Source organism: Panulirus ornatus, chromosome 5 (genome assembly GCF_036320965.1).
Source record: "Panulirus ornatus isolate Po-2019 chromosome 5, ASM3632096v1, whole genome shotgun sequence".
NCBI lineage: Eukaryota > Metazoa > Arthropoda > Malacostraca > Decapoda > Palinuridae > Panulirus > Panulirus ornatus.
Genome location: NC_092228.1, coordinates 40,972,427 through 41,000,394, shown reverse-complemented (window position 1 = coordinate 41,000,394; position 27,968 = coordinate 40,972,427). Strand labels below are relative to the sequence as shown.

Genomic DNA, 27,968 nt, shown 5'->3' with positions numbered 1-27,968 from the left:
GCATTCGAAATGCGACGTTCAATGTTTATGAGTAATGTCACACAAGAATTGGTTTCCCAATGTGATACAATCATTATATAGAGTAAAGGACTCCATTTCTTACCCAAGTATTTATGATCATTTACTTCATTATTGACTGTGTATTACAAATGACCTTAAATACAGGAATAAACATTAGTTAATTATCTGAGCGACATGGGACCTGATGTGGCAATATTCTATGATTCTCATTCGGGAGTTCCACTGTAACATTATCATATTCCAGGATTTTTAATCTATGTAACACTTGTCATTATAGATAGTGTCGCAAAAGCTTCATTACATGGCAAAGGCCAAAGGATATAAGAGCAGAGTTTCCATCGAAGTAGATTAAATGTTGTGTGTACAATTCATATGCCTCTATCAGCGAAATGATAAGAGCTTTACGTACAGGTATCTACATAATGGATAAAAGGCAACGAAAAACAGATGATGAGTAATGTGTACATTATGATAAGAAATATGAATCTACAAATTTGTATAATCGAATATCCGATGCAAATTCGGGATATTATCCTTCCATTTTGTGTACAAGACAAAGTAAATTCATAACATTAAATGTACTTAAATCCTATACATTATTTGCATTAGAACGTTAAACTAAATATATTTTAGACAATGAGTATCCGGATACTTTATGTGAACGTTCTTGACAATGCAAAACAAAACATTTTACTTAATGATACAAATAACTATAGATATTGTTACATAAGATATAAATCGCATTAAAGATGAATTTCATATCTATTGATTTAATTACATAGTTGATGTAGGATTATTAATAACATAATGGATGATGATAGGAGAAAATTTATTTCCTAAAAGAATTACATCCAAGGAAGTTGTTTACAAACCATAACAGCTGAGACTCGGAGAGACGAGGGTGAGAGTTCTCTACTGTTATTTCGTTTGGCTTCCCCTAATTCACATATAAGGTACATATTATAGTTCTGTTGTAGCTCAGTTTATATACAAGTTTATATATTTTAAAGTTATATTATTTTCCTGGGTCGGTGATCACGATCATGATCACTGGTGACAATTTAGGACATTATGTTGTATATTTTGAGATGAAGCTCGCCACAGATGTGACTATTCCCGCAGTCCATTTTTTATATTTGATGACGTTTTTGGTCATTTCTGGGATTCATGATTGATCATTCTTTCATGAAATTGCATTTTGAAAACTTGCTGACGGAATGAAATTAGTTTTACGAGGTATAATATGTTCTACTCTCATTTAGAGTTTGCCTCCATTAAGCATGGGGTGACGTATAGAGGCTATAATTAGTTTTCGTGTGTCAGTAGCTGTTTCATTCCATTCTTACCGTGGTTATAGTCACCATAGTATGGAGTCTTCGTTATATATCTGGTTTGTTCTTTGTCCACCTTTCAGAAAGCAAGAATGGAATGGAAAAGCCTTCCATCTCTCATTAATTCACCAGACATCATCTCTCTACAACCGTCTCTCTACAAACATTTGTGGAGACAGTTAATTTCTACATAATTTTTCTTCTATGGCTTTTGATTATGATTTTCTCGTAAGACCTGTATAATTCCTAAATTCGAATATTACTTTGTATTGAAGATTATCAGCTTTCTCTATTTTACCTTTATTATTATTATTATTATTATTATTATTATTATTAATTATTATTATTATTACTGCAACGTGGTTTCTGGATGTATTAGATTTGTTCTCTTCCAGAACTAAGGCGGAGTGGTGGAAGAACTTTCGTATTGCACCATGTCCCAACAAGTACAGCAGGTGGTTCAGGGCCAGGTGGTACAAGGCCAGATGGTTCAAGTACAGGGCCAAGTTGTGTCGGGTACACAAGTCGTCAATAGCGCAGGTAAGCCCAGTTGATGACTTGTCAAGTCCAGATTTTGCAGTTATAAACTTTAATGCTCTAGAATGGTCTAGAATGATAGTACTAATTACTAGTACTTTGGTCACAGGTCAGGTGGTAATGTCAACAACTGCTGGCCTAACAGGCATCAGTGGTCAACAGTTGGTGACACAGTTGGTGCCAGGCCAGACTATGCAAGGGCAGGTGGTGCATCAAGCAACTGCTCCCATAGGTGTCTCTACAACTCTTGCGTCTGGCCTTTCTCAAGGACAGGTGAGTATAAGGGGAAGTAGTTTCGTGATGGCTAATGCACTGCCTTCCCTGGGGATAGGAGAGAAAGAATACATTACCTCCTGTGTATCTTAAAGCAACGAGGGAGAATCTTCCCATATAACTTTCCCAACAAAGGATTGGAGGAAGGAGCCCATCAAGAACTTTCCTATTTAAGGCTCATTCAGCTGTTCTTGATGCTGTCTCGCTTATGTGGGAATTAGTAAATACATACAAGAGGTAATGTATATACATTTCCTGCATGAGCGAGTTGGAGTCAAGAATAAATTATTGAGCCTTAGAGGGAAAATTCCTCTCTAGGTTCCTTGCTCTTTCCTTCTTTTGGAACGTAATACAGGAAAAGAGGCAGTATATAAAATTTCTGCTCTCATTTACAAAAGCTGTGAATGGTGATGATAACCTCACTTATGAATTACTTCAGTGTACTTTATGCAAAATTAAGAACTGTTTATAGTAGTATTGATTCCCATGTATCAACACTATTACTCAGTAATTATGTTTGCTGTTTATGTTTCACTGAAAATATTCATTGTAATGATTATATCCAAACTAAAGTTTGTGGCAGTCTAATTACATTGTAATTATATACAGAATACTCTGTAGGGGTTCTGTGATTGGTTTGATTATCTAACTACTGAAAGTATTATCAGCTCTATTTAAGGAAGCCAAGATGTTTGTTTGGGAATTTTTTGGGGGGGGACTTTGAGTAAAAATTGACAGTGGTTACTTTTAAATGTTGAAGTCTTCTATCTGGTTGTGTACATAAGCTCTACAGAAAGTAACAGAAGTAATTTTGGTATGTGACTTACCATGGACATTTTGTTCCAGGTTGTCAATGCACAAACTGTGACTGGTGTTCAGCAAGTGGTACAAGGACAGCAGATTCAGACTTTAAACAGTCAGGTGGCTCAGCCAAGTATGGTCACTGCAGCTACAACCACACAAGTGAAACCAGCTGGTCCCAACCAAGCAGTTCCAGCTCCCACCACATCCAACAATGCCACAGCAGATACAACAGCACCGGTATGATTCATATCTTGGGTGTTCCTATTAGGTGCGTTTGTCATCTGAGGCCAGCCAACAGAGCCTACAGTATGAGCACAGAATTCAGATTGTGGCAGGAAAGCACATTGCTTTGATGGTCGTACCGTCTTATGCGTACCTCACTGGAAGACGGGAGCACAGAAAGGATGTTACGGGGACATTGTAACAACTCTTAAGTTGTATAGTCAGATTAAAGAATCCAGATTTAATTGAGAGTATTACAATCACGATAACATTTATCAATAAGTGCACCTTGTGTGCACCAGTGTCCAATTCTAAGGAATTGAATTAGTTCATTCATTCATACTTGGAGGTATGTCACCTCTTGGAAAGAGATATAGCAATTAGTTGTTTGCCATTCTTCAGTTCTTTTTTAATATAGTTTCTCATTATTCTTTTGCAGGTTCTCAACAAACAGAGAATAACTGAACTTGTCAGAGAAGTTGATCCCAACGAACAGTTAGAAGAAGAAGTGGAAGAAATGCTTTTGTCCATTGCTGATGATTTCATTGAGTCTACTGTTAATGCAGCATGTCGTCTGGCAAAGCACAGGGGAGCTCGATCTCTGGATGTCAAGGATGTGCAAATGTATTTAGGTAAGGGGAATATATATTTAAACATAGGTGGAAATATCTTCATTTTATGTTATACCTAAACTTGTGGAATTCTTTAGCAAGTGTTCTGGTACCTCTGGTGTAATTCAATTAATTCTTAAGCAAGTGTTTCTGGGACATTTCATGTAGTGGGAAGGCTATCAGGTAAGAAAAAATGTTAACACTCTTGGAAATAGCAAATAGGTTTTCCATTATTAGTCTTAAGGCTGAATAATTTGCATTTGATTTTTTGAGTAAATAGACTTGGGCAAATAGTTGCTATATGAAAACTTTTTGGTAACATATCTTTTCTTTACAGAACGCAATTGGCATATGTGGTTGCCAGGCTTTGGCACTGATGAATTACGTCCATATAAGAGAGCACCCACAACAGAGGCACACAAGCAGAGACTGGCTCTTATCAGGAAAGCAATAAAAAAGTATTGATTATCAAGATTAACATTGATACCCTTTGTGGTTACTGGTGATGTAATTTAATTCCCCTTATATTTGGGTGCGTTACATGCTATGCAATCATACACAATACTTGAAGGGGATATAATCTCTTTTGGTACTCTGTTAACAAGGTGGCTGTTGGTGTGAATGCTCCATTGTATTTATTATACACATATTGTTTTGGATTGTGTATGGCAGAAATGAATGTACGAATTTATATCATATATTGAAAGATAGATCCTTCCTTTATTTACTGTATTTGAAAGGTTAGTAGTGATGTTATAGAATATATGTTGGAGGATATATCTTTTAGGAGGTAGATTAGATAAGTAAATTTTTGAGCAAACTTGAAGTTGTAATGAATTCTGTAGCATTAGTCACCATAAAAAAAATATTAAGAGTTTGGTGTTTATTTTGACATTCTATAACACCTTTATATTAGAGTGTGAAATAGTAAAGCTTTGCACTATGTTATTAGGGCTTAGGCCCAGATGGACATAAGTTATGTATGCTACAGAGCATCTATAACCGAGTATCAAACACAAAAGTGATTTCCATGTTGTGAAAGAACACAAGATAAAGGATAGCCATAAGCAGTCATGTGTTAACAGGAGATAGACACCAATGAAAGGTTCAATAACATGGAGAGATATGTTCAAATGTTAAAAATGGTAAGGTACCAGAAGCCAAAAAATACACAAAATGCTCAGTAACCATATTCAACCATAAAAACATTATGTACATTACTTTATCAGAGCACTGGTGTGGGATATGCTTCGCAGATCTTGGCCATGTTAGCTTTGATGGTAAGTGAAGCACTTTAACAATGCGGGCATTTATAGCTAATACCATCAACACTTCCGTTCAGGATTTTGACCTTTCTTCCAAGTAAAGTTATCTCAGGTCCTCTTGAAAGAGTTGGAGGCAGATGCAGGTTTCCTCAGCAGGTTGAAAACTTGACAACAGACTAGATTTTTGTTTAGTTGGGATTGCAATAATGCAATGCAGCCCATGTTAATGTAAATTTTGGGTCTATTTTAGTTTACTTAACACAAGATTATAATAAAATGCATTAATGTGTGTCTGTCACTGTGCCACCTCATCTGTGTGTCTGAGCAACAAAGAATATGAGTGTATTAATCATGCAAACAACCAGGATGTTTGATCTATTGTGATCAGGTTACGTGTATGTTTGACAGATGTCGTAACTAATTCTTCATGGGTCTTTTAATGATTATTGTTTGGCTGGGCTACAACTAGGATGGTAAGGAACAAGTTTCCAGAGTTTACATTGTCCATTATCATATTACAGCAATTAGTTTTCTTCTACCAGAATTACTTTTCAAATCTGTTTTAGACATTGAAAACTCTATGGTTTACTTTTCCCATATCTTCAAATATTGCAGAAAGTTATAATTACTTTTAAATGAGGAGATGTATGGCTACCATAGTTTTAGAATCTAAACAAGAAATTTAATGTATGTATTTAAATTAGTAAATAATAATTAAAGGCTGCTTCTGGAAATTTTGAGGTTCCTTTCACATGCTGTGCTGTATCCAAATCACTTACACAATTCAAAACTTTAGGATCATAAGACTGGTTATGCATATTAATGATTCAATACAGTAATATTTTTTAATACTGTGTGATGCTGTAGTTCACTAATCTTAAACATAATATGGTCAAAGATAACTCAAAGAACTTACCTTGAACTTTCAGCTATCATTCCTTTTGACTTTGTTCACATAAAAGCTAGACAGACATATTATTTGATGCCTAGACAATATAGAATAAAGCAAAAGAAATCAGATGTATATTAAAGGACCTATCCAAATATTTGGAAATTATTCAAAAAAAAGTAGTCATGTAGATTTACACTGTATTAAGACAAGTTCTTGGGAGATCTCTAGGTGCTAATTTGTAAAGTGGCTGATTCTGAGGTCATTTATTTGGGAAGATAATGTTCCACCATGTTGCCTAAAGAATAAAACATTACCACCTCCCTAATTACTGGTATAAGTTCAGTTTTTGTATTAAACTACATCCTCTCACATTCAAAGCAAAATGGTATGTGCAGAATCTTCCCAAACATTTATACTTCCAACCTTTCTACACCTTAAAGTGTCAGAAACTTAGTAAATCTATTTGAATATTTAATGAAGAATTTTGAATTATACTAATGAGAAAAGCTGAAGTAGAATAAATGGAAAAGTTACAAAAAAGGAAGTATTGGTGAATAATAAAGTGAAAAATAAAAACATTAATTATTAAAGGACAATCTTGGGTTTGAGAATTACCAAAACTACTCGGTGGACTTTACTGTGACTATGTTCAAAGAAAAGAAGAACAGAGAACATTTCTCGCAGTAGTGCTTCCATACGTGTCTGAGGCCAATGTATTACTACCCTTAAAACATATATTTGCATGTGATTAAAATATTTAATACAAGATATGTTATATGTAATTCTATTGGGGCTACAAGTGTACATTGTATAAACGTTCTGGTAAGCACTTCTTACTTCTTGATTTATGGTACATTATAAACAATATTGGAGATTTCAGTAATAAATAGAAACTCAAACATTGCACCAGAATATGAAATGTAAATGAGATTTTGTATTAACATCTCTGGAAAGGAGCAATTTAATAAAATTTAAGAATTTATGTTTGTTTATAACTAGCCCTGGCAATAATAAGATCTTCAAATACTATAACAGCAAATTTTTATTTCTTTTTTCTTTCAAACTGTTCGCCATTTCACGCATTAGTGAGGTAGCGTTAAGAACAGAGGACTGGGCCTTTGAGGGAATACCCTCACCTGGCCCAATTCTCTGTTCCTTCTTTTGGAGAATTAAAAAAAAAAACGAGAGGGGAGGATTTCCAGCCCCCCGCTCCCTCCCCTTTTAGTCGCCTTTTACGACACGCAGGGAATACGTGGGAAATTTTATATTCTATTTATTATACTTAATCACCGTTTCCAGCATCAGCGAGGTAGTGCCAGGAAAGATGAAGAACAGCCCATCCACTCGTGTACACATAAAAAATACATAAACATCCATACACGCACATATACATAGATATACATATCTATATACACATATACATATGTAAACACAGACATATACATACACACACATGTACATATTCATACTTGCTTAACTTCATCCATTCCTGGTGCTACCCTGCCCCACATGGATGCCTTCAATGATGGTTTTGGAACATTATATGGATGAGTGTGGATGTGATAGTATGACTATCATTCGTTTATTTTTGATATTTACTTGTTAAGATGGGAGAGACACTTAGGTGTATATAAAAGACTGCAAATAATACCTCGGTGATAATGTACTCCAGTTCATCCATTGAAAACCATATTGCTCAAATACAGGTGACTTTTCACTCACAGTGTAACCACTCGTTGGTGGAGTCTGGTTATACTGTACCACAGACAGAGATATGTGAAGGTTGGTAATACTGTATTGGTGGAAGGATTGTCAAAGTGTAGACTGAAATTAAATGAAAAGAGTTCAGTGATTAAAGGTTACTATTTTGAAAGATGAAGTGAGAAAAAATGTGTGTCAATACAAAAATAACATTATATTCATACGACTATGTCTGTTTTTGTACTTAGATGAAGTATGGTTAGCAAACTGTATAACACTTAAGCCATAAACATTACTTACATTGAGGTTTCAGGTAACTGTAACACCAGTGCTTGTATCTGACTTGTAATAATTCTATGATCTACAGGTGTCACTTTCTAATCAATCTACACATACCTTTGCATTGTAGTTTGTTCAATTGTAGGACTTCTTGTAAAATATCAACATAACATAACATCTGCACTGAAAAATGAGAAAAGGGACTATTTAGGCTAAAAGAACGTTCACAAATTTTTATTTCAACAAAAAGACCCACATGCCTCAGCCATCTTATCATAAACTGTACAAAAAAATTAAAAACATACAGGTATGGATCAAAGAATACTTTACAGACCAACAAAATACGTTCATGATGGAAGTAAACCACATCAAAACTGACTACAATAATAATATTGTAATATATTTTCATCCTAACAAGCAGGCTTAGACTGTGTCACAATGCAGTCTCCATTTTCTTAGAATATTCCTATGGATTTTTATAACATATTCATAATAATTAAACCTAACGTGCCTTCAGTACAGAAAATTTTTTTTAGTAACTTCATATCACATTATCCCAACAGGTTTTCTGATGCTGACATAATACATTGTGCCTTTTATCAATGTCACCACTGTCTGAATTAGCCATATAATTACCATAAATAATAACAATATTTGAGAACTATAATATATTAAGAAAAGTTTTTACACACCATTATGAGTTAAAAAGGTTTTGTCCTGAAGTCAGTGTTTCATGGACTAATTCTCATATTCATAAATATAAAACATTTTTGGAATTACAACCATGGTGTTTATATGTTGTTAACTTTAGTGACCTCATATAAGAAATCTTCTTAAAATAACAGTAAAGCTTCATTTATACAAGGGGAGTCACCAACACAACCACTTTTAAGTTGAGTTTGCAATGCAGGTAAATGATGATAAATATTTTATGTGGTCATACAAAATTTATGTGTATCGAGTACACAGTAGCAACAACAGTGTAATACATCAAATTAACTGCTGTTGTATATAACCTAACTTTAAAAACAAAGCATAACAACCATATTTCTTCCTGATTATTGTATCTTCTCAGTACAATTAGATACCAAAAAATCAAGTGCCTGTAAGTAATTATAAGAAAATCACTTTATATAAGAAAAATCAAATTACTGGTTGTGTTGTTCCATTCATGGAGCTGCCATTAAAACACACAAATATAACATTTCTGTATCACCAGTGATTCCACACTAAATATGGGATTATTTGCACATAACTTCCAGGACTACACTGCAAATTTTGTGTTTGAAGTGAAATATTGCATGGTAATGGTATAAACAGGGAAGTCTCCTAACTTTACCACAATAAATCTTGTATACTTATAAACTTTTACATCTCAGGAGTCTGTAATCTTTATGTGGGGTCAAAAATTTTGTAATGGGCTGAAAAATACATGGAGTCTAAGTCTTACTGACTGGGCCTGTACTTTTAGGCTCAGTCATCTGCTCTGGATGCTACCTTGTTCATGTGGTAAATAGTGAACGTGTATGAAAGAAAAAATTACAAGGTGTTATTGGACTCCCTCCGCTCAAGGTTACACCATGAGTGAAAAGGCACCTTTGATGAGGCCGTATCATTGGGAGTACAGTTTCATTAAAGAAATTCCCACTCCAAAGGAATCTTCACTTCCTTCCTGCTGAAAGTAGTGCAGCTTTAGAAAGGTCCTGGATAACACCAGGATTCAAAGAAATTGATTCTGGGGGAATTATATGTAAAAATATATAAATAATCACCATGGATGTTATGGGACTCCACTTGCATGAGATTACACAATAAGTTAAAAGTCACCTTTGGCAAGGCTGTATCACTGGGAGTACAGTCTTACCAAAAAAATCCTCACACTAAGGCAAGGAGTCTACATTTCCATGCTGCTGGAAACAGTGCAGCCTTGGGCTGCAGGTGTCTTTCAAGAGAGGCCCTGGTAAAACCAGGACTCTGTCACAGATATTTTTCCTGGGGTAATTATCAATAAAATAAAATATCATCACTAGTTGAGCTAAAAATGAAGTTAATCAATGGTGATACGAGGATGGGAGAAGTAAAAATATTAATCCCTGACTCTGACTGTATGTGGCAGCTTAATAAAATTCACTGATTTTAGAAAACCTTTGGTATTTTTCAGTAATATCTCGAGTGAGTAAAGGACAGGACAACTTAAAACAATGCAAAATTCTCAAACATAAAATAACCATGGTGTATCTGAATATCTATAATTCCTGGTGAATAATACATAAAATTTTACCTTTGTCTACAATTCAGTCCCATCCAAGTTTGTTTTTATCTTATATCTTTCTAAATACTGAGAAGAGCCCATACCATGCTGTTTTCTATCTATGTATGTATGCATATCTCTGATGCCCATGCCCTCTCAGAACTCCTATCAAGGAGATGGCCTTGGCAAGAGTCTCCACTTAGTTTTGTTGAATCTTTACACACACTTCATCTTAATAAATTCTGTATATTTCACTCTAAAGCAGTGTTTTGTGAAAAGGTTAATAAAAGTTAAAATGCCAACAGTCTTTTGCCACTCTCCATTGATTGTGGGTAGCAATTTCTGAGGTTACACAAGGTAAGCAAATGTTAAAACTTTATATAGTAAAGCTCTGAGCATATTTCATTAAGTAACACTGCCGAACCTGCGTGAAAACTACAGTAATATTGTGAATATAAGTCTGTTGTCCCAGAACCAGTGTCCTGACTTTATATTAAAATATGAAGGCTTGGTGTGGTTAGCCTATCAAAATTTTGTGAATCATTATCATTCATTATGTTTAATATCTCTTTACATCATGAGTTTTTTACCCCACATTCAGATCATGGTGGCACAAGCAGAATCTTTCCCCAAATATTTACAGCTCTTTTCTAGTCATTGGTGCACTGTTTAAACCCCATACATGACAGACATCACCCTCCCTCTCATCATTTATTCCCCATTTTTCTACTGAAACACACTCCCTTCTTTATTTTTCATATCCTATCATACACTCTTTTTTTCCGCAGTCAAAGCAGCATAACACATATAGAGAATCTTCTCAACAATTCATTTGCTGACCATGCACCTTCAAACATCAGAAACCCCCTGCAGGATTCAAAATATTTGCTAAACGATTCTGTAAACTGGCATGAATATGACAGGTGAAATATGTATCACCTGTCTGAACCAAAAATAAACAAAGGTCACTTCAGCAAATATACAAAAGGAGGAAACTAGAAATGAGAAAGCATGAAAATGTGGACAAGCATAAAAGAAACAATTAGCATTTTGCTATCCACATACAACCTTGCAGCTATTTCACCAGAAGAGATAGACATCTTATAATGTCTCATCTCCTATACAGTGCACAAATTCATTTGTACACTAAGCAGTGTCATGCATTACTTATCGCATGCATCTCCTCTTGTTACTTAAACATAAAATATAAGTTCCCACACTGGGCACTCAAATATACACAAAATTTAGTCAATTCAATTATGATTCCACTTATGCTTTTGCGGTACACAAAGATGAAAGTAAGTGTTGAGGAGCTAGTGATCTTCATGTACCATATATGTTTATAAACAAATAAAGTCTACAGGAAAACAGCATACAATATTCTAAAATGAATACTTCGAAAAATGGATGAGCGGAGTGGTAAGAGAATTGCCCTAAATGTTTCTCCTTTCCACTGATAGCTGACTGGGTATACAACATTATCAACCTCTACAGAAAGATAAAATCACTTTACAGCTACACATCAAAGGTTGCAGGCAGTATTTGGTATACAACAGATATTCATTAACCAAAATGCAGGCAAGTTTCATGTAAATACAAATGAGGTAGATGAGTTCTTATAAAGGATGAAGCAAAAATCAACAGACGAGGCTTGCTTAGTGTGATTTGAAAGATTGTGGTAGACATCACGTATCTCAAGATTTTAATGAATCATGCAGTCTTGCTTTAGAAAAAATTTTGATACATAACTTTGAGAGGTTTACTTTTGTGCCAATGCCATCACTAATTAAGTTCAATTGTATTCTCAGTGCAAATGAAAGCTCTGAATCATGGGCATTTAAGTACAATGAAGTCAAAGCAAACTTAGTCTCCAACTCAATAAAAACTAAATGTTAACCCATGAGTAGAAAAGGCTAAAAATAAGAAACGTAAATGAAAAAAGGTACTTTACAATCTGAAATAAAATGGGCCTAAACTGTGCCTTCCAATGGGGAAAAACAATATTTACATGATAAAATTTGGGTGCTTGCTTGTTTGCCTGCACGGTGATACTTTCATGGTATGTTTCATTGAAATAACCTCGATGAACTAGACTTAACTCTGCCTAAGCAGCTGCCATTTTACTAAGTAAACATAGGGTTTAGGAATTAGATATTAGTTACATTTATTGATTCCACAATCATTTCAAACTGAAAAATATGAATGATGACTGACTAATGTAATGTGAAAGCAAAACCACCAATTAAAGAAGTAAACTGTAAAAAGCTGATGCATAAAAGGTAATGAAAATCAAGGATAACGTATTGCTGTTTAAAGGGGAAAAAGTCAAGACATGTTCAAAGAAGCCAGGGAAAGAAAAAAGAAGTGACCGATACAAATGATGGAAATCTGACTGTACTGATTAGTGGCTGGAATTGTATTACACCATTAGAAATATGAATGCACTGAAAAGTAGGTGTTACTATATTAAAAAAGTGTTTTGCATACAATATGAAAATACAGCACAAGATACACAAGGAGAATATATTCTGAAGTGTCTGGAGTTGATGCTACATTGTTCAGGCTCCTTAAATGTATTCAAGTAATTCTAAGGAAGATATTTGTTACATTTCAACATTGTGATATTATGTGAGCTAAGAAACTGCTCACCCGACAGTCCAGGGAAGCCATACCAACAGAACTTCAGTATTCTCCAAAGAGGAAAAGGCCCCTGGGATATGCCAATGAGAAATTGATTTTCAGGTCCCAATGCACAAGTTTCATACCTCTCACCACTCAAGTAATAAGTGGTCAATCAACTTGTAGTTAAGAAATCAATTCAATACATAGAGTGGAGTGGATGATGCACCGAGTGCATTTCTTATGCTAACTCCTAAGAACAGTTCAGAAAAAAGTCTCCTTTATTAACAATACTTTTCTGCACTGGACATGTGAGCTGGGGAGGTGTTCACCCATAAATGTAGGAGTGGCAAAAGTGGTAATGAAATTTCTGTTAAAATTCACGAAATATGCTACAAAGAAAGAGATTTCAATAGTAAGCCCAAAACATAGATGAAAATGAATTCAAGTAAAACCAAAACTGAATATATGAAAGACATAGCTGACAGATGATAATTTGTAAAATAATATTTTCATATAATGTGAAATCTAATAAGGCCCATACTTGAAGTGACAATGTGGGCAGCACACCATGCAAGTAGCCTATATGTATGGCTTAAATGCTTAGTATATGAAAAAATATTCATAGCCTTGCTGAAATACTATAAGCTCAGCAAACATCATTTTATGCTTGAAGCACTTAAGATTGCTGATATTATACTGTGTAACCTGGTAGACAAGGTGACTAGCCAACACTCCTTTTCTCCAACTGAAGACTAATGGAAATTGTTCTGTAAAATGTTAATAGAGAGCCATGAAAAATAAATATGAAATTACAAGTTGATAGCTGATGTATGGTTTACTATGGATAAACCTAAAACCAACAACTTTCTGCCTAATGTACAACCTCTTCTCCATGCACTTCCAGAGGAACAAGAACTAGAGCACTATCACATGTACAACACGACTCTATGCAGATCTCACCTACCGTGATCTTTTATTTTCTGAATAAAATATCAATGAAGCACTGAGGAGCACAGAGATACGATAGTGTTTACTTCAGATCTAGTCTGATTACTAGAAGCCATGGCAGATGCATAAGGAAGCCTGGGGTCATTCTTTAACCCAGTTTTGGGGCCTATTACATGTTCGATGATTACTTTAAAAAATAATCAAATGGTCTGCTGGTATGATGACAAAGAATAAAGCATCCAGCATCCTCGGACTGTGAGGTTAGCATATCTTTTTTTCTCATAAATCATATAAAAATTCCCTCATAGTTAATTACAATGAAATGAAGTGCAGAAACCTTAAAATGGCATATACCATGATGAAGTATGATGGTGTTATGTAAAAGGAGCACAAGGTATAATGAAAGACAAGGTGGTGAAGGCACAAGGAGAAACCAAAACTATGATGGGAAAACATTAAGAGAATGCTCCTGATATGAATGGTAAAATCAGTAAATGATGAGAGATGTGTTTAGTAACTGAAGTGATTACAATCAACTTGAATGATCTCTGCTTTGTATATGGGAAAGAGCTTGGTGGCCATGGACATACAAGGAAGACCTCATTCATATATCAGTAGTTGTCTCCATTGAATTACTAGGCTAAACCCCTCCACTATTGTGATGCTTGATGTCTAAACTGTAATCATTTCCATTAGTTTATTTCTGAGCCTTTTTACCTTAAAAGTGTCATATATTATTATTCATTCCTTCTATATAGCTGATTTCTTTATCAATAAGGCATTTTAGAATTACTCTGCATAAAACTACATCAATAACCTGTTTTCAGGATTTAAAGCGAGGCCTTCCAAAGTTCTATTTTCCTCATGCTTCACTTGTTGTACATGTCCAAACAAACTGTTTTCCTTTTCCTGCAACTGTTATGTATATCTATGAGTTCATGAATACATTTGTTGCAACTCCAGTGCCTACACACTCAATGATTATCTCTTTTCATAGTCTTTTTATTTTTTTTACAAATGGTTAAGAGGATCTTTATGACTGCACAACCAACCAATAGACTATCAATGGATTTAAAGATGAAAATCTATGAAGTACATTATTCTTTTATATGGGGCTTGTATTATCTATGGTAAACTGTGTAGCACAAAAATTCTATTTAAACCTACTTGCCTATGCCATAATGCTTTCATTACAATGCTTTTAGGTTAGTAACATTCTACCCTTTGTTAGATCCAACACTAGTACAAATCTCTTCTTGCTATGGTCATACCCACTCAGTTTTGAGACAAAGCATGTATGAGCATCAATATATAAATAATACTTTGCATGGTAAACCTGGACACTAATTAAGCAAACAAATAATCAGCGATTATATTTGTAACAATGATGATAGACCGATGAGTGGTTTACAGTAAAGATGGGATGACAAGTCTGAGAAAATGAGTAGACTGGAATGTTCTGTTATGGACATGATAACAGGGTTTGAGATGATTATTTTCACTTTCACTCTAACAGAGTTTTGCACAATTTTCTCATTAATCTGTTACTTCTATCATTTCTTAATCTTATACCCCACTACCTCAATATATGACTGAAAAAATATGTCTGGAAGTTTTTCAGAGGATCTGAGAATCTGGGTTTTTGATGAGCTAAAAAACACCAAAAAGCAGGAACAGTATTTCACCTATTAAGCAAGGAATCATTCTAAACTTTAGTCTGCATACAAAGTTATAGAATACATAAGCTTTGCTTATAGTAAGTCATGACTGTAACCTATATGTCCAATGAATAAACAGTACATTGACACAAATATTTATCACCTGTATCCTGCTTGTATCTCTTGCTCAGATCCCATACACCTATAAAATTTTAAAAGAGGAGACCTCTCAAATGGTAATTCAATTACACCATACTCACATTATTTCATCAAATATTGATATACAAGGGGTGGTACAACATGCCAATACACATTAATAATATGCAGTATATAATTACTTCTTAACGAGAGTTAGGTTTGAAATATACATCAACTTTTAAGTGATTACAGCCATCAACATTCTTCACTGTCACTCTAGCATTATACACCCTACATCTGAACCATCGCCATGGCACCATACACACCACATAAGTTCCATTACACTACCACCACACTTACTGCAAATGTATCATCCTGCCATTATGCAAGACACCCATGCTCTATCACCTAGCCATCACACTGTACAACTTTAGCATCATCCTGCCATCACACAAAATGCACTTGCTCCATCCCCTAACCATCTCACTCACAACAGCTGTATCATCATAAGGCCATCACACAAGAAGAACAGGTACCATCACACACACAACAATTTCATCATTATCCTGCCATTACACAAAATGCACGTGTTTCATCACCCAGCCATCAAACTCACAACAACTTTATCATCATCGGGCCACCACACACATCAGAACTATGTCATCACCCTGCCATCACATAAAGTGCACATGTATAATTACCCTGGCAACAGATACACTACAATCGTATCATTTGTTCTATCAGCACAGACAATGTACCTGTACCATCATCCAAGCATTATCATCTTGACATCATACACAAATTATATCTGTACAATTACAAACACTGTGCTTGTACACAGTGGTATAAAACATTAATCCTGATACCACACAAACTATACCTTAACCTTCATCTAACCAAAACATGTACTACATTGCACCATCAACCCAAAATAAGACACCCGACAGTAGTACACATTGTTGGCATAAGATTTTCTACACTGCCACCTAATCATCACACATATACTATAACTACACTTTCACCCTAGCATCACACATTATACCGTAACCCTTACATCACAAATACTTTATAGGCAACGTCACCTAGGGATCACAGACACAATGCACTTAAACATTAAGATATTGGATCATATTTATTGTGCTTCCACATTTCAATATATGAGTTTAGGTTATAAAACATTTTCACAAGAGCACTATATAATAGCTGCAATACAACAAGCTGCATCAGAAACATGCAGTCCACTGTTAGCCATGGTTCCCTACAGCAGTTTGGGATGACAAATAGCAGGCACCTAGTTGCCCAAACACCTTGGGAGGCAGCCAAGCAGTGCTGCAGAGCATACAATGACGACTTCCATATTAAGATGGACAGAAAGACGCCAGCACACATACACACACAGACCTAAGATAACACCTCTTCCTGCTTTCAGCCTGGAGGGGCAATAATGAATAAGTGACACCTCATAATCATTAAAGCTGAAGCCTACCTCATTCACAGTTAGTGAGGTTTCAAAGCAAAGGGCAAGATCAACAGTTAAATGTAAAATATTCCTTTATAGCAATAGAAATAAAAATTTCTTATTAAAAATACATACTGTTATATTCACATGAATAACAAAGCTCTATATAAGTCATCTCCTACTGTATATCACTTGATTAGCTTAAATTCTTACTTCATTAACTTATAGAATTATTGTCCTCTATACATGATCTCACATGCACCAGAATCTAAAGTTAGCAGTACACAGACCCCAAGAAGCAGATTTAAATGCTAACCTTTCATACAGATACCTGTCTTCACACATGAATAGAACAGGATATCTGAACTATCTCAATATTCTGGTACAAACTACAAACAAATCTTAACATTACACTCAAATAATTCAATACACTACAAAAGCAAAGGCAGAGAGTAATGTGATCAATGATATTTGACTGATACTGCTGCATCTCATATACAGAGGTCTCAATGTGCGAAGACACAATAGTTTTCGTATAAGTACAGGTAATCAGGCAATCCACAAGTGAAAACTGAAAAAAAAGGAATTAATATGGTTCATTATCATGTATATTTGTGATGTCTTTCAAGAACTGATTTCAAAATGTTTGTCCACAGCAGTTTACTTTGAGTAACCTACATCTTGACCAACCAACTGATTTCTTCTAAAAAATAGTATCCTTCAGAGATGAGAATAAGGTGGGATATAGATAACTAGAAATTCTGTATCTATATATATGATACAAAAGAAAATGAAATCAGAATAAAATAAGGAAGGATAACTTAAACAACAGACCAGATAAGAAACATCATTTGCATTGAAAATGAAATCAGATTATATTTAAAATTCATGGCAGTGCTTTGCACTTGCATGCTAGGCAAAACATTACATGCCCTATCGCTAAAGGGTTACATGCATATACCATGGACCAAATGTCACATATGTGTGTGTTTCTTCCCTCAGCATGAAGAACATGCAAATAAACAAGAAAAATAACAAAATGGAAAGCTTTCATACACCTGCAGAGTTGCCATAAACTTACAAAATTATTTTGTTTTGCATAAATGTGGATGTCAGGCATTACTTTCACCTCTTTTACAAGGAATCATTCATTAAATCATAAAATAAGTAACAGAACTGGAAAATATCCAACAACATAAATAAACTGAATCAGTAATATATATTTTGTAAAAGTGTTTAGAATATGATTATATAACTATGCTGTGAGTATTTCTGCAATCCTCACAAGCCACTTCAATTGATACAATGAAAACATTCTCAAAAGCACATATTCTCGGTACTCCCCGGGTTTAAGGATGTTATCTTATATTACTCTTCCTGTTTTTATGATATGAATGACTGTCTGAGGTAATTCTTACTCCCCATGCTCTTCTTCATCCTTACATAAGTAATCATTGCATTAGATAACTGTGGAAACCTAATATATAGATAGCAAATTGTATCAACTGCTTTATCAATGAATGTGTTTATTATAATTACATTATCATTATCATCATAAACATTATTCTTAATATCATCAAAATTATTAATATTAGCATTATCATTACTATTAATATTATCATATATATATCATCATTACTATTTTCATTATCATCCCTGGGGACAGGGAAGAAAGCATACAGCCCCTGTAACTCCTGCATGGAATAAAAGGCAACTAAGACGGGCAGGAGTGGAAGGCTCAAAATCCTCTCATCCTATATTAGCTTCCTAAAAGAAGAATCGAAGCCAAGTGAAGATTTATCCTGCAAGGCTTAGTGTTCTGTTCCTGACACTAACATTACTGTGCTAAGGCAGGAAAAGGCAGCATGTAGGTATTACAGGAAAAATTATCATTATCATTAAAAGCATTATTGTAATTATTACATGTGCATTACACATGACAGCTAGAGAGTGGATGTGAGTGAATAAGGCCTTTCTTCATCTGTTCCTGCACTACTTTACTAATGTGGGAATTGGTGAGCAAGTATGAAAAAAATTTTGCCTATCATAACCAGAACGGGTGGAACTCCCGTATTTCCTTAGATCAGTCACCTAATCTGTAGGAAGAATAAACTTTTCATGAGTTCAAAACTCATTTTACTAACTCACTTCTGCCCTTTTTCTTATTTTACATCAGTTACTTTTCTAATCATAAAACAATATGCTGTTTCTCACTCGGTTCTCTGAGGGAATGAATCACATTATTGTATTTCAATTAAGTAATCAAAAGAAGGTGTACACCCTTCAGGTTAACAAATGAAAAATATCAGTGCTATATGAAATTAATCTCTAAATCATCCACATGACCATTTTGGCTGCACCGCTATCTCTTGTGAAAGCCAACATCCAAAAGGATAATGACTATGAACCAATGTAAACAAGTGAAACCTTATGTGGTCAAAAAATCATGGGGATAAACTGATACACAATATAAACACAGAAGGTAGGTGTGTGAAAAATTGCAATAATGTTAACAATGAAACAAATACAGAATAATGGACAAAATATTCAGAAATGGTTTCAACATACTGCAAATGAAATAAAATTCTACTAGATGCAGCTAAATATGTAAATGGATAACAAAATAAAAAAATGATATGAATGAGCGCATCCTGCAGAAAGAAGCTGGACAACCTGACTCATGCTGATATTTATGTGAATCTTTTATCATATTCAAATACCGAATGCAAAGGTGAGAAATAATTCTTTCTAAACAGTTTTTTCTCGATTCATTCCCTATGTAATATATCTGTAATGAAAATTTTGAAAATTAATAAGGATCTAAACAAAACATTTATATATGTATTATCTGAACAGAACATTTGCAATATATGTAACAAACAACTATAACCGACACACCATATTTACTTTTCTATATACGATATATAATATTAAGAAAAATATAACTGGAAGTAATGTAGCTCGGCCATGACTGCTTTATAGTCTCAATTATTTTCCATTCTCTGATTATGTTATACCACTAATTCATGTATTAAAAAAAAGGAGGAAAATCTGTTTGAATTTTGTCCATAAATATACACATAATATCTAAGAGCATGAAATTTTCCTGATTCTCATTAAGCATAACAATGAAAGACACTAATAAGCAATATAAATGAGTAACAATGAATGGTTTATACATAACATACTAATTCAAGGAACAAAATCCCATTACATAAACAACAGTCCTAGTTTTCAACCAACAGGCTATGCGATTTAAAAGCTACACATTACCAAACTTACTTTTTTTGCTTCTCAACAGTCTTTTTAAGTATTCATAAATGGCCACTTGGTCTACTGTGTGGTCAGTATATTTGAAATAGTTTCATGTCAGTGTATCTCATTCAATTTAGGTGTTGCAAAATGGTTTGAAATCTTGAATTCTTTGCTCAAATACTGACACTGCTAGCATTTTCACTCACAGGTCATGGCAGTTCAAAGTACTGAATGTGTCTAATCTCAATAAAATTATGCTTTAAGCATCAATGCTTGACTTGTTGTGTGAGGCAAACTCTTTAAACATAAAAAACAATTAAAAGCTGTAGCAGCTTGCATGTTAGAGTATGGTATTTCAACTGAATTCCCCTGAAAAAATTGAATGTTTTGCAACTAATGAGCAAGAAGTTTTCCCTTCTTAAAAGTATAATCAAACAATAAATATATTTCATTGATAAAAGAAACTCAGTTCTCCCATTTCTAAATGTCTTAGCAGCAATAACAGAGCAGTTGCCTTAGCCCATCACCCACGAGCAAAATTGAAACTTTTACCAGGCAGAGATGAAAGCAAAGAAATGACTCACGTAAAAAGAAGGATTTACTCGTAATGATGATGAATTCACAGCGCTATACTATGAGCTACAGCTGGACATCTGACCACCGATGATCTGTCCATGCAGTAGTAATGGCATAATGGCTGAAGAGCTGGTGAAGGAGCTCCTGTTCATCCAATAACTCAATCTGTGTCACTCTTGCTATTTCTTCTGGAGGCAATCGAGCCCATATGCCAACCATGTCATAAGAATCTGCTCCAGCCCAGCCAGCATCAAGAAATCTGTGGTGAAGTAAAATACTAGTAAAATATTTACTAAAGCTGATTATCAAAATAATGAAGCTGTATATTTTTCCCTCCTGTATCAATCATTACATGACTAGGAGTAGTAGGTGAGTTGTATAGTAGGTACGTGGTAACCAAGTACATCAAGATAACTGCAAGAAGTATCATACAACATGAACATGGATGAAGTAAAGTTTCACTGTGTTATTCAATCTTCAACAAAGCTTGTTTGAATAATCCTGGAAAAGGTATTGAATGTATGTACCATCCAATCGTCTAAAAAGGCCCATAAGAATCAATATGGGAGAAATCAATGATCATTTTGGAATAAATAGTGCAGGAATATAAGATAATTTTTAGGCATAAATGTGTAATGAATACAAATAAAGTTATTAGATATCAAGAAAAGAATGTTCAGTAATATCATGAATGTTATACCAGTCTTAATACCAACCTCTTCCTTTGTGTTTCAGTGCTCTGACATGCTTCAGCCCCAGCAAGGTCACATCCTCGTGATCGCAAATTACTCAGCATAACTTCTCCAAATCTATCACCTAAATTGACCTGAAAAAGAATACAATATTCATTTTGTCCCCTTTTGCATTCTGATCATCAAAATGCTACAATTAATGTTCAATATATAAAAGAAAGAGTATTGATTTCATAGCCATTTACTATGATAAATATCTATTAAACTGTATGCTCCACTAACCAGTAGAGCACCTGAACATGCATAATAAACAAGTGATCCACTAACCAGTTGAGCACCTGAACATGCATAATAAACAAGTGATAATGTGATATCCTAATCAGAATTCTCCTATCAAATGCTGATCTGAGCAATCATAGTCATCACCCATAACATGTGCTACGTCATAGGCCAATGTTAAGTTATGACTATCACTTTTACCCTTCACGTTGCTCCAAAGAACCCTAAAAGTCTCTTTCAAAACAACACTTTTTACATCAATGAACATCCACCTTTTTCTCATGGAAATATCATTCCATCATAACAGCTCAAATGTGCAGGGGGCCATTTTTGACGATCACTCACTGCGATCTTAGTTGGAGGAAATAAAGCTATTAGTTGTTTCCATTATCTTTAAAAAATGTAATTAGTTAGTACAATGAAGAGAATTACTGGAAAATGGCACTTTCTTTGTAACAGTTATGTTATCTTAACTAAACAGGATTACCAAACATATGTCTTGAAGCTATCAACTGCAGAAAAATACTCATCCAAACACTAAAAAGAAGCAATAATTCAGACTCAGATTACAAAAAAATGTGAGAATCTTCATTGGTTAAAACAGAAGTCTGAGAGATTTCAAGAAAAACTATGCTACTGAGTCTGCACTTAAAACTTTTAGTTTATCATTCAGCATAACTGCTACCACATTGTACATATATATTGTCTTGTGCTGCAGCTGAGAGTTCTAATTTCATTAGCAAACATTTTTTTTTTTTTTTTATACTTTGTTGCTGTCTCCCGCGTTTGCGAGGTAGCGCAAGGAAACAGACGAAAGAAATGGCCCAACCCCCCCCATACACATGTACATACACACGTCCACACACGCAAATATACATACCTACACAGCTTTCCTTGGTTTACCCCGGACGCTTCACATGCCTTGATTCAATCCACTGACAGCACGTCAACCCCTGTATACCACATCGCTCCAATTCACTCTATTCCTTGCCCTCCTTTCACCCTCCTGCATGTTCAGGCCCCGATCACACAAAATCCTTTTCACTCCATCTTTCCACCTCCAATTTGGTCTCCCTCTTCTCCTCGTTCCCTCCACCTCCGACACATATATCCTCTTGGTCAATCTTTCCTCACTCATTCTCTCCATGTGCCCAAACCATTTCAAAACACCCTCTTCTGCTCTCTCAACCACGCTCTTTTTATTTCCACACATCTCTCTTACCCTTACGTTACTTACTCGATCAAACCACCTCACACCACACATTGTCCTCAAATATCTCATTTCCAGCACATCCATCCTCCTGCGTACAACTCTATCCATAGCCCACGCCTCGCAACCATACAACATTGTTGGAACTACTATTCCTTCAAACATACCCATTTTTGCTTTCCGGGATAATGTTCTCGACTTCCACACATTTTTCAAGGCTCCCAAAATTTTCGCCCCCTCCCCCACCCTATGATCCACTTCCGCTTCCATGGTTCCATCTGCTGACAGATCCACTCCCAGATATCTAAAACACTTCACTTCCTCCAGTTTTTCTCCATTCAAACTCACCTCCCAATTGACTTGACCCTCAACCCTACTGTACCTAATAACCTTGCTCTTATTCACATTTACTCTTAACTTTCTTCTTCCACACACTTTACCAAACTCCGTCACCAGCTTCTGCAGTTTCTCACATGAATCCGCCACCAGCGCTGTATCATCAGCGAACAACAACTGACTCACTTCCCAAGCTCTCTCATCCCCAACAGACTTCATACTTGCCCCTCTTTCCAAGACTCTTGCATTTACCTCCCTAACAACCCCATCCATAAACAAATTAAACAACCATGGAGACATCACACACCCCTGCCGCAAACCTACATTCACTGAGAACCAATCACTTTCCTCTCTTCCTACACGTACACATGCCTTACATCCTCGATAAAAACTTTTCACTGCTTCTAACAACTTGCCTCCCACACCATATATTCTTAATACCTTCCACAGAGCATCTCTATCAACTCTATCATATGCCTTCTCCAGATCCATAAATGCTACATACAAATCCATTTGCTTTTCTAAGTATTTCTCACATACATTCTTCAAAGCAAACACCTGATCCACACATCCTCTACCACTTCTGAAACCACACTGCTCTTCCCCAATCTGATGCTCTGTACATGCCTTCACCCTCTCAATCAATACCCTCCCATATAATTTACCAGGAATACTCAACAAACTTATACCTCTGTAATTTGAGCACTCACTCTTATCCCCTTTGCCTTTGTACAATGGCACTATGCACGCATTCTGCCAATCCTCAGGCACATAGCAAACATATATTGCTATTTACTTTTTCTAAAACACCAAGAAGAAAAATGAAGTTATGCCTCACACTTCTTGGGCCAGACTGAAGTCTCAGTCCTTATCAATGTCCATTAGGATGTTATATTCATCAAACTGCAACTTCGTATTCTCCACCACCAATTTTATTTTGAAGCTCATTCTGACTATCATAATGGGGCTTCCCTGAATACCATCTACCAACTTTAACTTTATCCATCCACTCTCTTCAAAATTCCTCCACTCATATACATTATCCTACTTTCCTCACCAACTATCTTTTCCAAACTTATCTTTCCTTCTCGTCCACAGCCTTACTCCAACTTTTACAGTTAAAGAATACATTAATCATTGTTTTTAATGTATTGGCTCCTGAATGCAAAGGTGGAGGGACAGTAACTTTATTAGTGAAAAAGTAGTCAGCACGAACCACATGTATGTGAGCATCGTCCAATGTGTCTTATGGCTATCATTTATTGTTAAACCTGATGACAAGCAGGAATTGGCACTTGGATATAGCCAAATATACTAACAAAGTTTGGTAAATCATAAGGTGAGGCAACCCCTGCTTCATTTCTAATCATTATCCTGGACTATGGACTTATTTTCTACCACTGTATATACTCCAGTTATGACACATTTACTTGCATAACTTAATATTTACCTGTCTTGTGTTCCTACAACATGAAAGTACAATTTTCCATGCAATAAATCTATCTGTAACTGTACAAACATCAATCTTTACGAACATCAATCACTCATGATTCTACTAGGAAATAAACACAGAAGAAGAACAAATAAAAAAATGATCAATATCAGCGTGATATTTTGGAAGGAAAATGTTTTACATTAAATACTTCATTTGCTGTAGATTACTTACCATTTCATAGTTGATGAAAAATGCTGATTTGAATTTTTCAGCAATCCATTTCAAGAGTTGTGAGGATTTCTGTATGGTCATGTAAACCAAGACACACTCAGCCAAGAACAGTGTTGGCAATGTGGATTCCAGGTCAGACTCCTTGACCTTTGCCTCAACTTCAGTAATATTTCTAAGATCAACTCCAGTGAGTTTGTAGGTGTGGGCATGAAGATTATTTCTATTGAGTTTTACATCATAATCTGCAGAGAAAAATACGAGATGGATGCCTTGTATTCATGACCAGTCAGGAAACTTGACCATAACATAAAAAAATGCAAATTACACTTACAAAGTATGTACAGTATGGTGACAACAAAATCACAAAACTTCAAAAATACTATTTCTATGAGATGCATATAAAAAAGAGGGAATCTGATAAACAATGATAAGTAAGAACAGCGTCAGAGAGGCTCTGTTATCATCCAATGAGTATGAAATAAAATTTGTTAATACCAGAACAATGCTTATGGATTCTATGATGAAAGGAACAGCATATGGATGTACTGTGACACATCTGTTAGTACCTTCATCACTAACAGCTTGAAGAAGCTGTTTTGTTCGCTGAATGTAAAGACACTTTCGTGATGTGACCCCAGGAAAATCCAGTTCCACAAAGCCTTTCACTGACTTTCCTTCATCAACTAATCTCCAATATAGGGTGTCAAAGCCAGCTCCAATATTTACTATCTGACAATTACCATTGGTCACCTGAAAAAAGTAAAGAGAATATTAGCAATTAGGAACAATTCAGAAATAACCGGGCAGAAAAACCAGGTTGCGCAAATATATAATAACGGGAAATCTACAACAACAAAGGCATACTTGGTTAAATACTGTATGAGCTGGGGGGATAGAAAACAGACCCAAAGACTATTCATGTATTACTGCTACTATAAAAATCTCCTTTACAAACATCTGGATGGATTCTAACGTCTTTACAGACTGTTGTACAATACAAAAAAAAAAATTAGTTTAGTTCAGTAAAAGGTCTTACTTTATCACAAATTCTATAATGGAAATGGTAGTGAAACGAAAACATAAACAAGGAAACACTAAACCAAGTAACTTAGGTATGCAGTATCAGCACATGGGAGGCAACACACATTTAATAGGCCGAACCAGGACAAATGAAGTGGTCAACAGCCTGTGAGGCCTGGATGGTAAATGCTGGTTTCAGTGCAATATCCTTGATATCTAAAGGGATGTTTACAAATCAAGTTTTTGTTTTGTTCATTTCTAATACTACCCCAATAGGGCAAGCGAAGCAGTTATGTATTCAAAAAGGATATGCTATGATAACCTAAACAAAATGAAGTAAATCAAAAGTCAATATTAAAATCCATATTCTAATAAAGGAAGAACGGAAACATATCATTACATGAAAAAGGCTACGGGTATCACAATGAAATATTTTACAAGATGTATCTTCATCACTGGGCTGAATTCCGCTTTGGCAACATTACTTTTTTTCCCTAATGCTAATTCATTACTTGACATATTTGAAATTTCCTCCTCCACTGTGTTATACCTAGGTAGGACAGGTTTAAAATGATGTAAGCTAGGGTCGAGAAGCCAAGTGGCAAAGCCCCAAGTTCAGGGTTGGGTAAGGATTACTGATATTGATTTCAGTGTTTTAACCCATAATATTCCCCATATTTTACGATGATGATACGTAAGAGCACCCTAATGATCCTGCTGGATTTTGTGAAAGTAAAGGTGATCTTTTTGCTTATCAGAAATGCTGCTTCTGGCTACTCCAAGGGTGTTCAGTAACCTTCAGTGAGGTCGTATCATCATCAGTCGACAAAATAGAGTACAATCGCATTGGGGAACTTCTTTCCACAAGAAAGTTCATCACTTCCTGGCTTGTGATTGTAGTACTTCTTTAAAGCTATCTAAGCCTAAAAACAGATGTCCTGGGGTTATGTGTATCAGAATAATACCATTTGTAAAACCATATCTACAGTAAGTCTATAATTTCAATAATAAAGCTGACGTGGCAATTTTTATTTCATTGTGCCACCTCAGAAACCTTTCTAAAAAGCTACTACAGCTTCAAGGCTGCACTACAATTAGTAATAGGGAAGAAGAAGACTCCTCCTCTGTAGTGAAAAGGTATTTAACATGATAATACTCCTCCACGTCCATTGCCCATGATGGAACCTTCCCGGAAATGTCGATATGATATCATTTGACTTATTGATGCTGACATGATAGGGTTAAATGAAATTATGTCGGCAAAATACCCAATGCAATTTTTATATAGCATTTCTCTATTCTTGAGCCACAACCACACTAGATAATGATTAATAGTGTCGGTGAAGATTTATATATAATTTTACTACGTAACTTACCATTCGTCTCAATTAATCATTAAGCCTAAAACGAAAAAAAATTCCTTCTCCCAAAGAACATGTTGAATTACACAATAGAATATATAACAGCATCATTTTCATACAGTTCTCCATTGCTACACATTCTACAACACTGAGCACAACCCTATGAACGACTCACCTCGATGAATTTATCTACCAGCATCTTAATGGCCACAGAGCGAGCGAAGTAACCACGGTTGATCTCCGGAGCTTTGCGGTCTGTGGACCGGACGAAATAGCTGATGTATCGGTCCCGCCAGTAACCCAGGGCCACGGCACACCTCTTGCAGGAACTAGCGTCGTCATTGGTGGCGATGACAGCCTCGTCGTTGCCCAAGCTGTCCATGTCCTCGTGGATGAAGCAGTGAAGCGGTGAACCAGCAGCAGGAGCAGCACTCACCCTCCTGCCTGTCACCAAGTTTGTAAACATTGCAGCAGACGATGTGATATGGCAAGACTAATCCATTATCTATATCGTCCTTATCTATCCATAAAAAAGATATCATTGTCCCTAATACTTATCTC

At 35.4% G+C, this 27,968-nt stretch overlaps 2 protein-coding genes across 5 annotated transcripts; one reads left to right on the top strand and one right to left on the bottom strand.

Moving 5' to 3' along the window:
- Positions 1 to 833: 833 nt before the first annotated feature.
- Positions 834 to 27,862, bottom strand: LOC139748705 (leucine carboxyl methyltransferase 1). Of its 4 annotated transcripts, XR_011712801.1 has the most exons (8): positions 27,583 to 27,862; positions 25,593 to 25,776; positions 25,027 to 25,268; positions 21,560 to 21,669; positions 20,852 to 21,102; positions 8,054 to 8,119; positions 2,990 to 3,346; positions 834 to 2,210 (listed from the first exon to the last, which is right to left on the bottom strand). XR_011712801.1 is itself a non-coding variant. In XM_071662058.1 (5 exons), exons 1-5 carry the CDS (start codon positions 27,787 to 27,789, stop codon positions 20,907 to 20,909), a joined length of 939 nt encoding a protein of 312 aa, XP_071518159.1. In that variant the 5' UTR covers positions 27,790 to 27,862; the 3' UTR covers positions 16,732 to 20,906. The 4 variants fall into 4 exon arrangements, 1 of the variants encoding a protein (XP_071518159.1); XR_011712800.1 differs by lacking the exons at positions 834 to 2,210; positions 2,990 to 3,346; positions 8,054 to 8,119 and adding an exon at positions 17,445 to 17,583; XR_011712802.1 differs by lacking the exons at positions 834 to 2,210; positions 2,990 to 3,346; positions 8,054 to 8,119 and adding an exon at positions 19,667 to 19,800.
- On the top strand, positions 1,760 to 4,673 carry Taf12 (TATA-box binding protein associated factor 12). The gene is made up of 5 exons (XM_071662059.1): positions 1,760 to 1,892; positions 1,999 to 2,162; positions 3,009 to 3,203; positions 3,628 to 3,820; positions 4,137 to 4,673. The coding sequence occupies exons 1-5, from the start codon at positions 1,787 to 1,789 to the stop codon at positions 4,262 to 4,264; spliced, it is 786 nt and encodes a 261-aa protein (XP_071518160.1). The 5' UTR covers positions 1,760 to 1,786; the 3' UTR covers positions 4,265 to 4,673.
- Positions 27,863 to 27,968: the final 106 nt, after the last annotated feature.